A 12643-nucleotide genomic window follows, 5' to 3' on the forward strand; every position below is an offset into this window, starting at 1 on the left:
GGAAATGGCATAATTTGTAATATAATTTGAAATATAAAAAGAATGAATATTAAATATATTTTAATCAGAATAAACATGTTGTGTAAAATGACAATTGCTACAATAATATAGATACAAGAATTATGGATTATTATAATAGTAAGTTCAAGTATAATAATATATTTTTCATCTTAATTTTTATTTCACAGAGAAAGCTGAATTATTTTTACTCATCAGAATCATTGTTATTCAAACAATCACTGCATAGGAGTTTCAATAGATTCACAGTCAATTCCGGAGGGATATAATTGAGCAGATTCAATAGACTCACGTCAGTTCCGGAGGATTAATATCACTTTTCATGTAAAAAAATACGTTTGGTTTTCATATGCAAATAATAAACTCTATCGGAAAACTCTTCTGATTTTTTATCCTACAAAGAAGAAGTATTGAAATTCTCGTACGGAAATTTTGAAAAGAGTAGCTTCCGTTGTCGAAACGGGAATCGTTTACCGTGTCTAAGTTTCCGCTAGAAACCCATTTAAGTCTTTCTAGAAAACGCAAAGGATCTCTAGCTAGTGCCAAAGAAGATCCTCGTACCTGCCCCCGGCTTTCGCGACTCGACGGGCCGTAAAATTGGGATATCGATCGATTGAGGCCGCAGCGAAGAAAATTCCTACCACTGTCGATTTAGGCGTTCACCTGGGACCAGCTGCGTTTCGCAACACCAATAACGTTAAGCAAATACAGGAACTTTTGGCTATAACATTCGGGACCGTAATATTCGCGATATTATTGAACCGATATCATATAATTCTGACACGATTTAGATATCATTCTGAAAATATAACGCTTGATTTATTTCCGTTTGCCAAGGAAGGATTAATACTCATATGTATAGGTATATAACTGCATACAGTTTGAAAATGCGAAAGACAGTATTAATATTTTATGGAGAAGAAATAACGTTTCAATTAAATTATGTAATTAGGAAAATGAGTGTCGCGCATGAATAATAACACTTATTATTCGCTCTGATATGTATAAATCGCGCGAAATAATGCATGATTACACAAATTGTTCAATTCGAGAAATTAACTCCGCTGATGTCGCATTGGCAGTGAATTTTCTCTGATGTCTAAATTGCAAAAAATAATAATTTCATAAATGTAGTAATGTGAAAGGACGCTTTAATTGAGAGAGATGCGTCAATCCAACGCAGTTTCGAGGTGAACTGCTTTTATTCCTAACTTGAATCATTTCGATTTATCTGTAATGAAGCGCTAGTGTTAAATCCGTATCTTTCTTGGTTCAGAGAATAAGCTATTCTCCATGAATTTAAGCCCTGTCAAAATTTTATAGTTTTATAAAATCGAGTGTTTATTGAATATTAGAGAATCGGAGAAATATTTTATAGCGATGTACGTATGCGTATATACAGCTTTGGGCACAAGTAAAACATTTTCAATTTATTATATTTATTACAAATTCAATTTCAATTAAATTCATTACAAATAAAATTCAGTTTTTATTTGTAATAATGAAAAAAAAATTATTTTAATTCATTACAAATAAAATTTAAATTTTATTTATTACAAATCAAATACTTTCAATTTATTACATTTTCTAGGAAAGGAGGCAATAAAATCCAAAGGAAAACTAACAAAATATTAAGATTATTATATAATAAAAATAAATATAACTTTTCAATAAAACTATTTTTTAATTCATACTTCGTTACAGAGAAAATAATGATAGTAACTGTACAAGTTTTATATATAGAATGAATATTAACACACTGAAAAAAAATATAGTCAATTTTAATAAAAATTTAGTTGAATACTGTTTAGTTGGCAGTATTGAACTAAATATTTATTAAAATCGACTATGTTTTTTTCTCAGTGCATATATAAAATAAAAATAGTCGCATAAACTATTTTATAGTTATTGTAACTATAAAATAGTTTATTCAATTCCCTCTCTTCTCTTCTCCGTGCATTAATTTATTCCACTACATGTATAAATTCATTCTATATAAAAAAAAATTTATATTATAGTTTTTCACCATTATAGTTGCCATCATTATGTTTTTGTCTGAGTGTAGATATAGAATGTTTATGTCGATTTGTGGAGTCCTTTATATTTTTTATTAAGGCTGTATATTCAAAATCACGGAAGTGAGTCTCATACGATTTTCGTTTTGTTGAGATACTTGGCTTTGCCAAATTTATTTTTTGCTACTGTTACTATTATTTATCATTTTTTCAAAATCAATATTTAACAGGATAACATCTTATACGACTAGGATTTTGGTCAAATCAATTTTAAGCAGTAATAGCATACTAAAATGCTGCTTGTTATCATTATTTCTGACTATTTTTCCGTCGCGTGCTTAAATATGTACGTTCAAGTGTACGTTCAATCGGAAAAGTGATACGTAAGAAGAGTGTTCTTGGCACTTTGGAAATGGCGTTTGAATACGTACGTTATAATTTGTCGCGAATGGATCCACGTAAATGTTACTCATACAGGCACAAAGATTCGACCGAATATCGCCGAACATCGGAAGCGACGTTTATGCGCGTTGCAGAACGTGTCCCTCTCGCGAATTCGTAAATTATTACGGCCAATAAATAACGCTCGGGTCGATGAGCGATAGCGATCAAAAGGAAACCGTCTCTGATATATGTGTATCCTGCGCACCCTGCGGGGGTTGGTTACTCCTTCCATCTCTTAATCCAGACATATGCGCGCTCATATGCGCGTTGGTGTGTATATGTGCGCGTGAATTGTGTAACGTATTATGTGTGTGTGTTAAGTACATGTTAACGTGTGTGTCGGTGATGTGATATGTGCGGCGAGGCCAGTCGCGTTCGTCCTCTCTCGTTTCCACTAAAGCACGCTTTCATTAATTTCCATTAATTACTCGCTTTCTTCGAAAGTTGGCCTCTTCGTTAATTTGCGACTTTGCGTGTTCCATTGAAAAAAATGAGTCTGCGAATAGAATTGATTAATAATTTGAATAAAATTAAATGTGCTATCTCAACTCATTTTATATATTAAAAGAAACTAATTATATGAAAAATTGAGTACTGGTGCAATGAGTTAGTTTTTATATATAATACAGCTTATAATAGGGAACAAAAGAAATCAAGGCTTAATAATGGATAGTTTGTTAGTTATGTTGTATTAAAAGGTATAAAAAATTTGTGCATACAGAATACCTTTGATTAATACACCGTAGTTAAAAAACTATCCATTATTCTTTTGTTCACATTATAAACTATATTATATGTAACGTCATAATATGGTGAATAAAAGATGTCGTAGACAAAGGCTCAATAATGGATAATTGAGCCACATATGTTGCACCCAAAGTATAAAATTTGTGCTCACAGAGTATCTTTGATACATTATAGTTCAAAAACTACCCTTTGAGTCTTGTGTCCGTGACAACTTTTGTTCATCACGTTTAAGCTACATTATATTACAGTTTAATGGAATATTTAAAAATTGAGCTGAATACAGACCTGAAAATAATTTTGTTAGACCTTCAAAATTATTTTTGGGTCTATTTCTTGCTAAATTTTTAAATCCTTTAGCAAAACTTCCTTTTCATGTATAGGTAATTACGTGCCATTTCCAGATAAAAATATATTTAATATGTGAAAACTCATTTCACTTAATTTTTCATATAATTTATGCGAGGCTCTCTGATATAAATTTTGAATGAGGCAAAGGTATACATCTCTTAAAATATAATGTAAATTCATATGCTCACTGTGCAAAAATTTTACTTAAGAAAATAATCACTCAACGATAGAATAAACATGTACGGTAGTTAACTTATATTGTCAAGGCGTAAAATCAAAGACGGGGGAGTGCCACTTTGGAAGACCGACGAGTCGCACCTTAGATACTATAATATCACACCTACTTTCATTCTTGAAGTCAAACTTCGTGTCTTCACTTCGGTCTCACACACAACGTTTCTCCCTGTTTGCCCCGCATTTTTTTCCTCTTTTGCGGCTGCACGAACTTCGTTTCACTTTCTGTGTCCTCGCACTTTGCTCTCACGCGCACTCTCTTACTTTCCTGTCACGCTTGCTCATCTCTTTTTCAAGCGTCTTCTCCGAAGAGCGGTCGAATGGACCTCTCGCGGAATCCTCTTCTCAGGATTTTCTTCTTTTCTTCGCGCTCGTACATCCATCCTCGCTTCACGTGACCAAACGCCCTGTGTCGTCGACAGCGAAACACGTGAAACAGCCGCACTGTACTCGGCCAAGTGAAAATTCGTTGTATTCGTCGGACGATCGTACGTGTGACGCGTCAAAAAATTGTCAAATATCTCGCGGAATTGTGCGTGGAAAATTTTATTTTTCAGGGAATGGAAAATTACTTTTTAAAAGCAATTAGTTATCGTTACTTGTTACTTTCTAAATTTGAATCAGTGGATAGTCACTAATTACCCAGTGACATATTTGACACTGGATAATAATCAGTGAAATTCAACTAAAAAAGGAAGAATGTTTGAGCATTATATAATTAAAATACTGATATTTGCACGTTAATTCCAATTTTCCAATACCATATTCATTGAATTTATGCACTAAAATAAGATTAGTTATTAAATCACATAATAAAGATTTAGATAGATTACAGATCTCACATTTCATTCACTGATTACCAGTGGCATACTTAGCACTGATATCAGTGATTATCCACTGATTCAGAATTAGAGAATATCAAGTCAAAAAGGTAACTAATTACGTATTAGTATCTTATTAAGGCATTACTTAAAATGGTCTTGAAATAAAAACGAATTATGAATATCGGCCAAAGGTTGAAGATTGAATGTATAAAAAATTATATTTCAGAAAGGTTCAAAATATAAAAAGTAACAATAAAAGTAACTGTAAAATTTAGTTTTGTTACCACAAAAATATAATTACGTTACCGTCATATAGTCAATAAAAAGAAGGTAACGCGTTATTAGTCCATTATTCAAAAAAGTCACTTGTAACGGTAATTACAAGCAACGCGCGTTACTTCCATTCCCTGGTAGTTTTACAAATAATAATCGCACGCGAGAATAACTGTATCCGTGGATAGAATGCCACACATTGCGTGATCGATTATGTTTTTATAAAAAAATTTGAAAAAAATACAAAAATTGAATGATTAATTGGAAATTTTTGTTGAGCGAATGATGCGTTGATAATAAAATATTGGTTTACTAATTTCGAATTTAACATTATATGTTTTCATTATGACCAAACGAATGTATTGCTTTGGATTGGATTTTCGACGTTATTTAGTTATTATTCTTGTTATATCAACGTCATACAAATTGTTTTTGTCGAAATAATCACGAATTTAAACTTTTACACGATCTCCTGTAAGGAAGCCTCTCTTTCATAAAATTATTATTTGTACCTATATAACTGTGCAACCGCGCATTTGCAATTTTGCAACGCGAGATATCCGAATTATTAATCCTGGTTTTTGTTGATGCCGGCGCAGCAAATCCATTTATCGATTTGTACGTAATTCGCGTTTCGCCGTGGTGTAGTGACTTATACGCGTTTCGGTAGTTAATCTCACGCGTGTCGTAAAACGGAATTTGCACGCGCTGCGCCAGAATTTATATCTCCGCGGTACGACATGCATGCTATATGAAGTACGGCTAGTTCTGTCTAAACCCCCACGACGGCAATTGTCGGAGTGTAAAATAGAACGGACTTTATTACGAAAATACAGTCGAACGTGAATTGAGCACGACCTTTCAAATTTATATCAAATTTTATTTAAATATCGGAAAAACTTAAAATCTTGATAAATTCAAGAGGACACAAGATAAAAAATTGTAAATTCATTATTATTACTCGAGAAATTTGTGATCGTGCTATCTAACTCGTAACATTCACTATTAGCAGTAAAATCTTGAAACTTCAGTGAAAAGTTAATGACGACTGCGACCCGCGATCGACTTTAAAGAGTTTCCCGGATCTGGAACTCGTTAAAAAGATTGGGAGTTAAATATGATAAGAAGTCGAAAGAAGATAGAGAGTGAAAGAGAGATAGGAACCTCTACGAAAATTACAGGGAAACTTTCAACTAAGTACATTAACACTAAGAAATACTGATCTAAAAAGTTGCTTAAAATATGCAAAGGTGCGTTCATCTATTTTCTACCAAAATTACCGTCGTGGTAATATTGATCTCAAAATAATTCTTTTATTCTGTATATGAAACATACCGTACATTTTATCCAAAAGTGACACAATTAATAAAATGTAATTTTCGAGTTATTACCGTGAATGAATTAGGCAAACATTACCTTATTATCAATGATCAAAAGTGAACTAACCTAATTTTATAAAAATCGTTAAAACGTCACAACTGAGAAAGGGTTTATAAGAAAAAAAATCGTCACAACTCAGAAAGGGTTTATGAAAAAATTGTAAAAAAATGTCAACTCAAAAAATGTTTATATGACAAAATCGTCAAAATTGTCACAATTCAAAAAGGGTGAATCTTAAAGGCTGTGAAACGAAAATAACAAAAATAACCTTTAATCACGTTAAGAATATGTTCTTTTTGTCAATATTATTTGATTAATAAGTATTTCTGTTAAGTTGAAGAATATTTTTTTCCTTTTTTTTAAGAGAAACTTAATTTTTTTAGTTGTATCACTTTTGAAACAAGGCAGCGATATGTACTTAAATCATATATAATAATCCCAATATGACATCACAAAATAAAAAAGTAATACATATATAATATATCATTGTTTTAGTAATTAAATGATGAATGCATAATGATCAACAGAAATTTATTTTTTATAATCGCTACGATCGTCTCATCTCAACAACATTTTCTCACGTGTCTCTTTACATTTCATTAGCAATCCGTCGACAAGCAAATACGACAGTAGTGCATTGCTGAACGCGAAAGCGTGGTTGGACCGAGAGCGAGCCGATCGACCGATTAATCGCCTACTGTCGCTTAATCGCTAAGCCTAATTTTATATTTAAGGATCGGACAACTGACACTGAACCTGTCGCGCGTTTTTAGAGCGCGCGCCGCAACGTAATTCCCATTCGAAGGGGCCGACTCACGCAAGGAGGCCGATAGGTCACGTTGTGAGCAGAACGAGCGCAAGGATCGCCGTGAGCAGTTGAACGAGGATGTTGGCACGGATGCTGCATGCAGCCGCGTGCATATCACCAGCGCTGAGCCTCTCGTTGTTCAGCTGCGCCTTCATCACCCTACGCTCGGCCTCGTATATGTGCGAACCGACCTCGGCGAAGCATTTGATCTTGATCTGTTCGTTGTTATCAAAGTGTCGAGGTTCAGCCTCCAATCGTAGCCCCAGACTGTTGGGAATGTTTCCGCTACTCATAGGCGGCAACGGTGGGTGCTGAACAGTGTTCTCGAGAGATACCTGCAATGAACACGATTGAAGCGGTTTAATGAAGAGCGATTGCTGGCGACATAGAGATTGAGGCTGATTCACGAAATTCTGCCTTCTCTCTGTGACAATGGGGAAGCGGACGATTCTATATTCTGGCGTCTACAGAACTTAAGCTATGACGATTAAGTGTTCTTCGAGGGTGCGTTCGCTTTTGTGTTCATAGCGCTTGTAAGCATCATTTGTTCTTGTTTAATATTTGACAGACAACAAGGATGAAATGATGCTTACAGTATGTGAGAATGCATCCCGAAGGTATGGATATGAGTAACAATCGGAAGAGGGAAACACTTCGCTGAATTTTTTATGAAATATACGACTACTTGTGTAGCAAGATACTGAATCTAATTATGTTTCTGCGAAAAATGTTATGGTGCTAAGTTATTATTTCAATAGCTTACAGTAAAAAAGACTTGTTGTCTCTTTTACTGGAAACTATTGAAATAGTTTATAAAACTTGTCTCACGATAATAGTTTTTTGTTTTCGATAATAATTTATTTAAATATAGTTTATTTTCGATAATAAGATTAATAACATTATTTCCGATAATCGTTGATAACAATATTCTCGATAATTGATTTTGTCAATATAGTTTATCCGGTAGGAAGGGTGGTTATATCAGTTATATATACATATTGAAGTAATTATCTCTATTTGTTTGAATGTTTTTTGGCGAGAGCGGAAAAACTTGTATAATTTTTATGATCCAAATTATCAGTAATATTTTTATGAATAAGAAAAATTCATCGTTTTAGTTTACAAAACATTTTTAACGTGGGTTGAAATACAATTTCTATTTATTAAGATACAGTGCATTTAGTCGCTTTTGCAGTTAGAGAAAAAAAATTTAGTTGATTTTGGAATTGAAGTATTAATGCAAAAACAATTAAATTTTAGAGTAGATTATTGAATTAAACAGAATTTTTTATTAAAAATTTTTATTTTTCTATTGATAAAAAAAATTACTTACTATATTACAAAAGCACATTTAATTGTTTATTGAAAAGTACAATTTTTTGTTCTTTTATGTTTATGTCAATTTCAAATAAAAAAATATTAAACAAAGAAAAAAAGTAATAAAAAGATAATAACGAATAGAAATAAAAAAGTTAGTAATCCTATACGAAAAAAACGGCTACAGTTGTCACGACCAAGTCGCTCATCAATATATTTTTTGGTTATAGGTAAGAATAACTACAGTACGATTGTGTGTGGTAACTGTAGATTGGCATATCTTAACGGTTATGGCTGTTAAAATATGTTCATTTTACGGTTATCACAACTAAATGTATTGATGGACGAAAATTATCATTATTTCCAATTGTGATAACCGTAAGATTTTTTCTGTGTATAGGTTAATCCGAGTACAGAGTGCAGATTTAACTTTATCTGCAATTTGATTCACTTTTTCTTCCTTGATTTTATAAAGTTTATAACTGTTTTTACAAAATTTAAAATGTTCATTGTATTATTAACCAAAATGCTAAGAAATCTAAAGATTTCAATATCTCATATTTTTTAATTTTTGAATATAGTTGCTTTTGCTATTCATATATATGTATATGTACATATATACATATATGTATGTATGTATATGTATTTATAATATGTATGATGAGCAGCCGAATACAAAAGCAATTATATTTAAAAATTAAACGGAAGAGATGCTATACAATTTCGAATTAGATGGATAATTTAATAGTTATTTAAACAAATGATTATTTATAACAAATGTTTTTATATATAATTATCTTTTTACAGCATTTTAAACATAAAAAACGTTTATTTATTGTATTATCTCTTTTATGCTTAAATTCTTTTAAAAATGAACGATTATGTATATCTCTAAAATACGAAATACTGTATAATAACGATAATTAATATAACGGGAGATTCTGTGCGTTTAATTACATAATTATATCAAAAAGGTAAAGATTAAAAATTGGTTTGGAAATTATAATTTTAATTATGCTCCTTTATGTAACTACACGATCAATTTTGTTGCCAACTCAAATATTGTCCCTTTTCGATGTATATTAGGGGCCGTATTATGCGGACGTTAAATATAGCTATACGGTGCAGCGATGGTGCGATGGTAATAAGAGGAAAATTCCGTTGAAAGTCGACACACCGCGAATCGTTTGTTATACGTGCCGGGCTACACGGAAAGAAAAGCGGCGGCGGCTGGTCGGCGCAGCCGCGGATGAGAAACGAGCTCACTGAAATTTTTGTCTCGCGTGTTGTTAAAGGCGAGCTTTTCTTTCAGGCGCGCGGTCAGGAGAGGGCAAGGAAAAATTGGGCCATGTCCGCTTTAATTTCTGACGGCGGATAAATTTGCGTGTCAGATTATTTCTCCGTTCCGTTAACCGAATTTTTTCGACCATTATTTGCGACTTCCTATTTTACACGAGCGCATTGTTCCCCGTGGCGAAACCGTCGGCTATTGTGTAACGTGAGAAAATAATCGCTTGCAATTTCGAGTACCTCGGGCGTTTCCTGATACACGGAAGATCGCATCTTAATCTTGCAATAATTAACATCGAGTATCTCGACGATTATCCACATTATTTAACTTTCGGCAATGTGACATTTTTATTCTTAATTTACTTCCTAAGCTTTCGTACTTTACTGTAGATTTTTGTATTGTGTGTTCCGGACTGTATAAAAATCTGGAAAACTCTTGTGGAAGTTTTGACAACGAGTTTTTATTATCATAGAAGTTGGATTGTGTATGTTACTTTTTAGAAATTTATATTTATACTGAATTAAAATTTATACTAAAATTTTAATTTAGTAAATTTAAATCTCTTTCGCAAAAAGTTCTTAATCTTATCTTTATTCTGGGCTATATGAAGAAATTCTTACAGTCTTCTGAAAGCTTTAACAAGTTTTTATACTATCATAAAAGTTTGATTATTTTACTCATTTTTTATGGATTTAAATTTACCTATCAGAATTTACAAAAAAGTTATATATATTTTTGTATCGTTCCGAGTTATATGAAAAATTCTTACATATTTGTGAAAGACTTACACGAATTTTTACTATCGTAGAAATTGGATTATATATTACTTATTTTTTACAGATTTAAATTTATATACTAAAGTAAAATTTATACTAAAATTCATAAGAAGTTCTTAATTATTTTTATATTGTTCTGGATATGAAAAAATTTTTAAACTCTTGTGTGAAAGTTTTAACGAGTTGTTACTGTCATAGAAGTTGAATTGTATTTTACTTATTTTTTGCGGATTTAAATTTGTCTATGAGAATTCACAACAAATTTTTACACATTTTTATATTGCTCCGGATTATATAAAAACGAATTGTTACTATTATAGAATTTGATTTGTATTTTATTTATTTTTTACAGATTTAAATTTATCTACCAAAATTCACAAAAAATTCTTATATATTTTTATACCTAAATATTATTTTGGATATGAAAAAATTCCTACACTCCATTGAAAGCTTTAATGAGTTTTTACTACTTACATAAAACTTGGGTTGTATTTATTTTTTTACAAATTTAAAATTTATCAACCAGAACTTGTAATAAAAAATCGATTTTATAATCTAACATTGGAGGATTAAAATTCTAATGAAAGAGAGAGAGAGAGAGAGAGAGAGAGAGAGAGAGAGAGAGAGAGAAAGAGAGAGAGAGTGTGTGTTATCGTATAATTATAATATAATATAGTATAATATAGTTATTCATATAATTATAATTAATAACAAATAAAATTTTGTTAAATATTATAGGAGATTTATGTCTCTTTACTTAGGATTTTCTTTCAAGCTTCAATGAACAAACTTCCATAGAATGGAGATAGTTTTCCGCAGTTGGCCGTTTAGTACGGCATGCGATATCGTTAGGAGAGTTTCGAAAGACTTGGACAGATCATAGGATCGTCTGCGAAACGCTGCGGGACGCATACATATGCAGCGGGAAGATCAGCGGGCGTTTGGCTTTAAACGTTCAACGTTAACCATAAGCCGTGGTACGAGCCATGTAACTAATCGAACTAGCACATTGGACCGAGCTAAACTATCGTCCTCGCTTTGTGGCGAGGATCGCCGACTCCCAAAGTTAAAGCCCCAGTCCATGGAGAACTACTGTTCGTAGATAATGCCTGGGTCCAACCGTCTTACTTACCAATAACTTCCGCATACTGAAACTGAGAATAATGGACGCTACATGACACGAAAATTTAGTGTATATAGAGCGCCCGCGGTGATAGCTGGACGAATAATCGCGCGCGTTATCGCCGCCCCTCGCGCGTGAATAAAAATTACATCCGGCGGACGTTATTTTGCAAAATATAACTGAAACACGCTATGGTATGCTGATTGATAGCAACGAAAGAATTCGCCGAAACACGTCGCGCTTGCATCATCGCTGTTTTCCCCTTGTTTTTCGTTTTTTTTCTTCAAAATATCAGTTACGCGATAGTTGCATTTTGCTGCATCCATACCGGTCATGTCGAGTTTATTGATGCATTACACTTGTTTTGTATTTTGTATTTTGCGCATCGTCGCGCACCCGAGTTTCTAATGCGTCGGGAGGAGGATTTTAACAAATGTGCCAGCTGTTTCAATCGAATTTTATTGGCTCCGGCCATCCTTTTGATTTATACGTTATTACGTTTTATTGCGATGCCTGGCTCTCCCAAAGCTTTTCGAAGAGCGCTTTGCATTTTACGCGAGCGTAATGACTATATAAAATGTACCTACAGTGCGATGCGCGCTTATATAAATTTTGACCCTATTAAGTCCCTTCATTTTACGTGCATATTTATGTAACAGAAATTAATTTTGCGAATTCTTTAACTCTAATGAATTAATTACTGATAACACAAATGCATAATAAGCTAATAATGAATGGCTTAAAATTATTAAGCGCGCTGATTACATACCTTACATTATTTACAGCTCTCGCTTTGTTTCATCTGAAAATCGTCTTTTTCCAACGCTAATTACCGCGCTAAATATAGTACCGTTAAATTAAATTCGCATCTCCCGCCCACGTTAAAATTTCACTGACATAATGTACGCGCGCCGCATGGTCGTGAGAAAAGCACCCAGCGCTAATTACCTGCATCCCTTCGTCGTGGAAATCGCAGACTTGATTTTCAGAATAGACTGGTCCATCGATATATGTATAACATTAGATGGAGTATACGGCGAAATAT

General features: G+C 32.8%; 1 protein-coding gene across 1 annotated transcript in view; it reads right to left on the minus strand.

Annotated features, from left to right (window-relative positions):
• Nucleotides 1-7095: 7095 nt before the first annotated feature.
• Nucleotides 7096-12643, minus strand: part of LOC108768716 (uncharacterized) — a 138420-nt gene continuing 132872 nt past the window's right edge. Inside the window, exon 5 of the mRNA XM_018519254.1 lies at nt 7096-7426. Within this exon, the coding sequence (XP_018374756.1) occupies nt 7118-7426 (309 nt within the window). The 3' untranslated portion in view covers nt 7096-7117. The remainder of the gene's footprint in view (nt 7427-12643) is intronic.

The sequence above is a fragment of the Trachymyrmex cornetzi genome, unplaced genomic scaffold, assembly GCF_001594075.2.
Source record: "Trachymyrmex cornetzi isolate Tcor2-1 unplaced genomic scaffold, Tcor1.1 scaffold83, whole genome shotgun sequence".
Classification (NCBI taxonomy): Eukaryota; Metazoa; Arthropoda; class Insecta; order Hymenoptera; family Formicidae; genus Trachymyrmex; species Trachymyrmex cornetzi.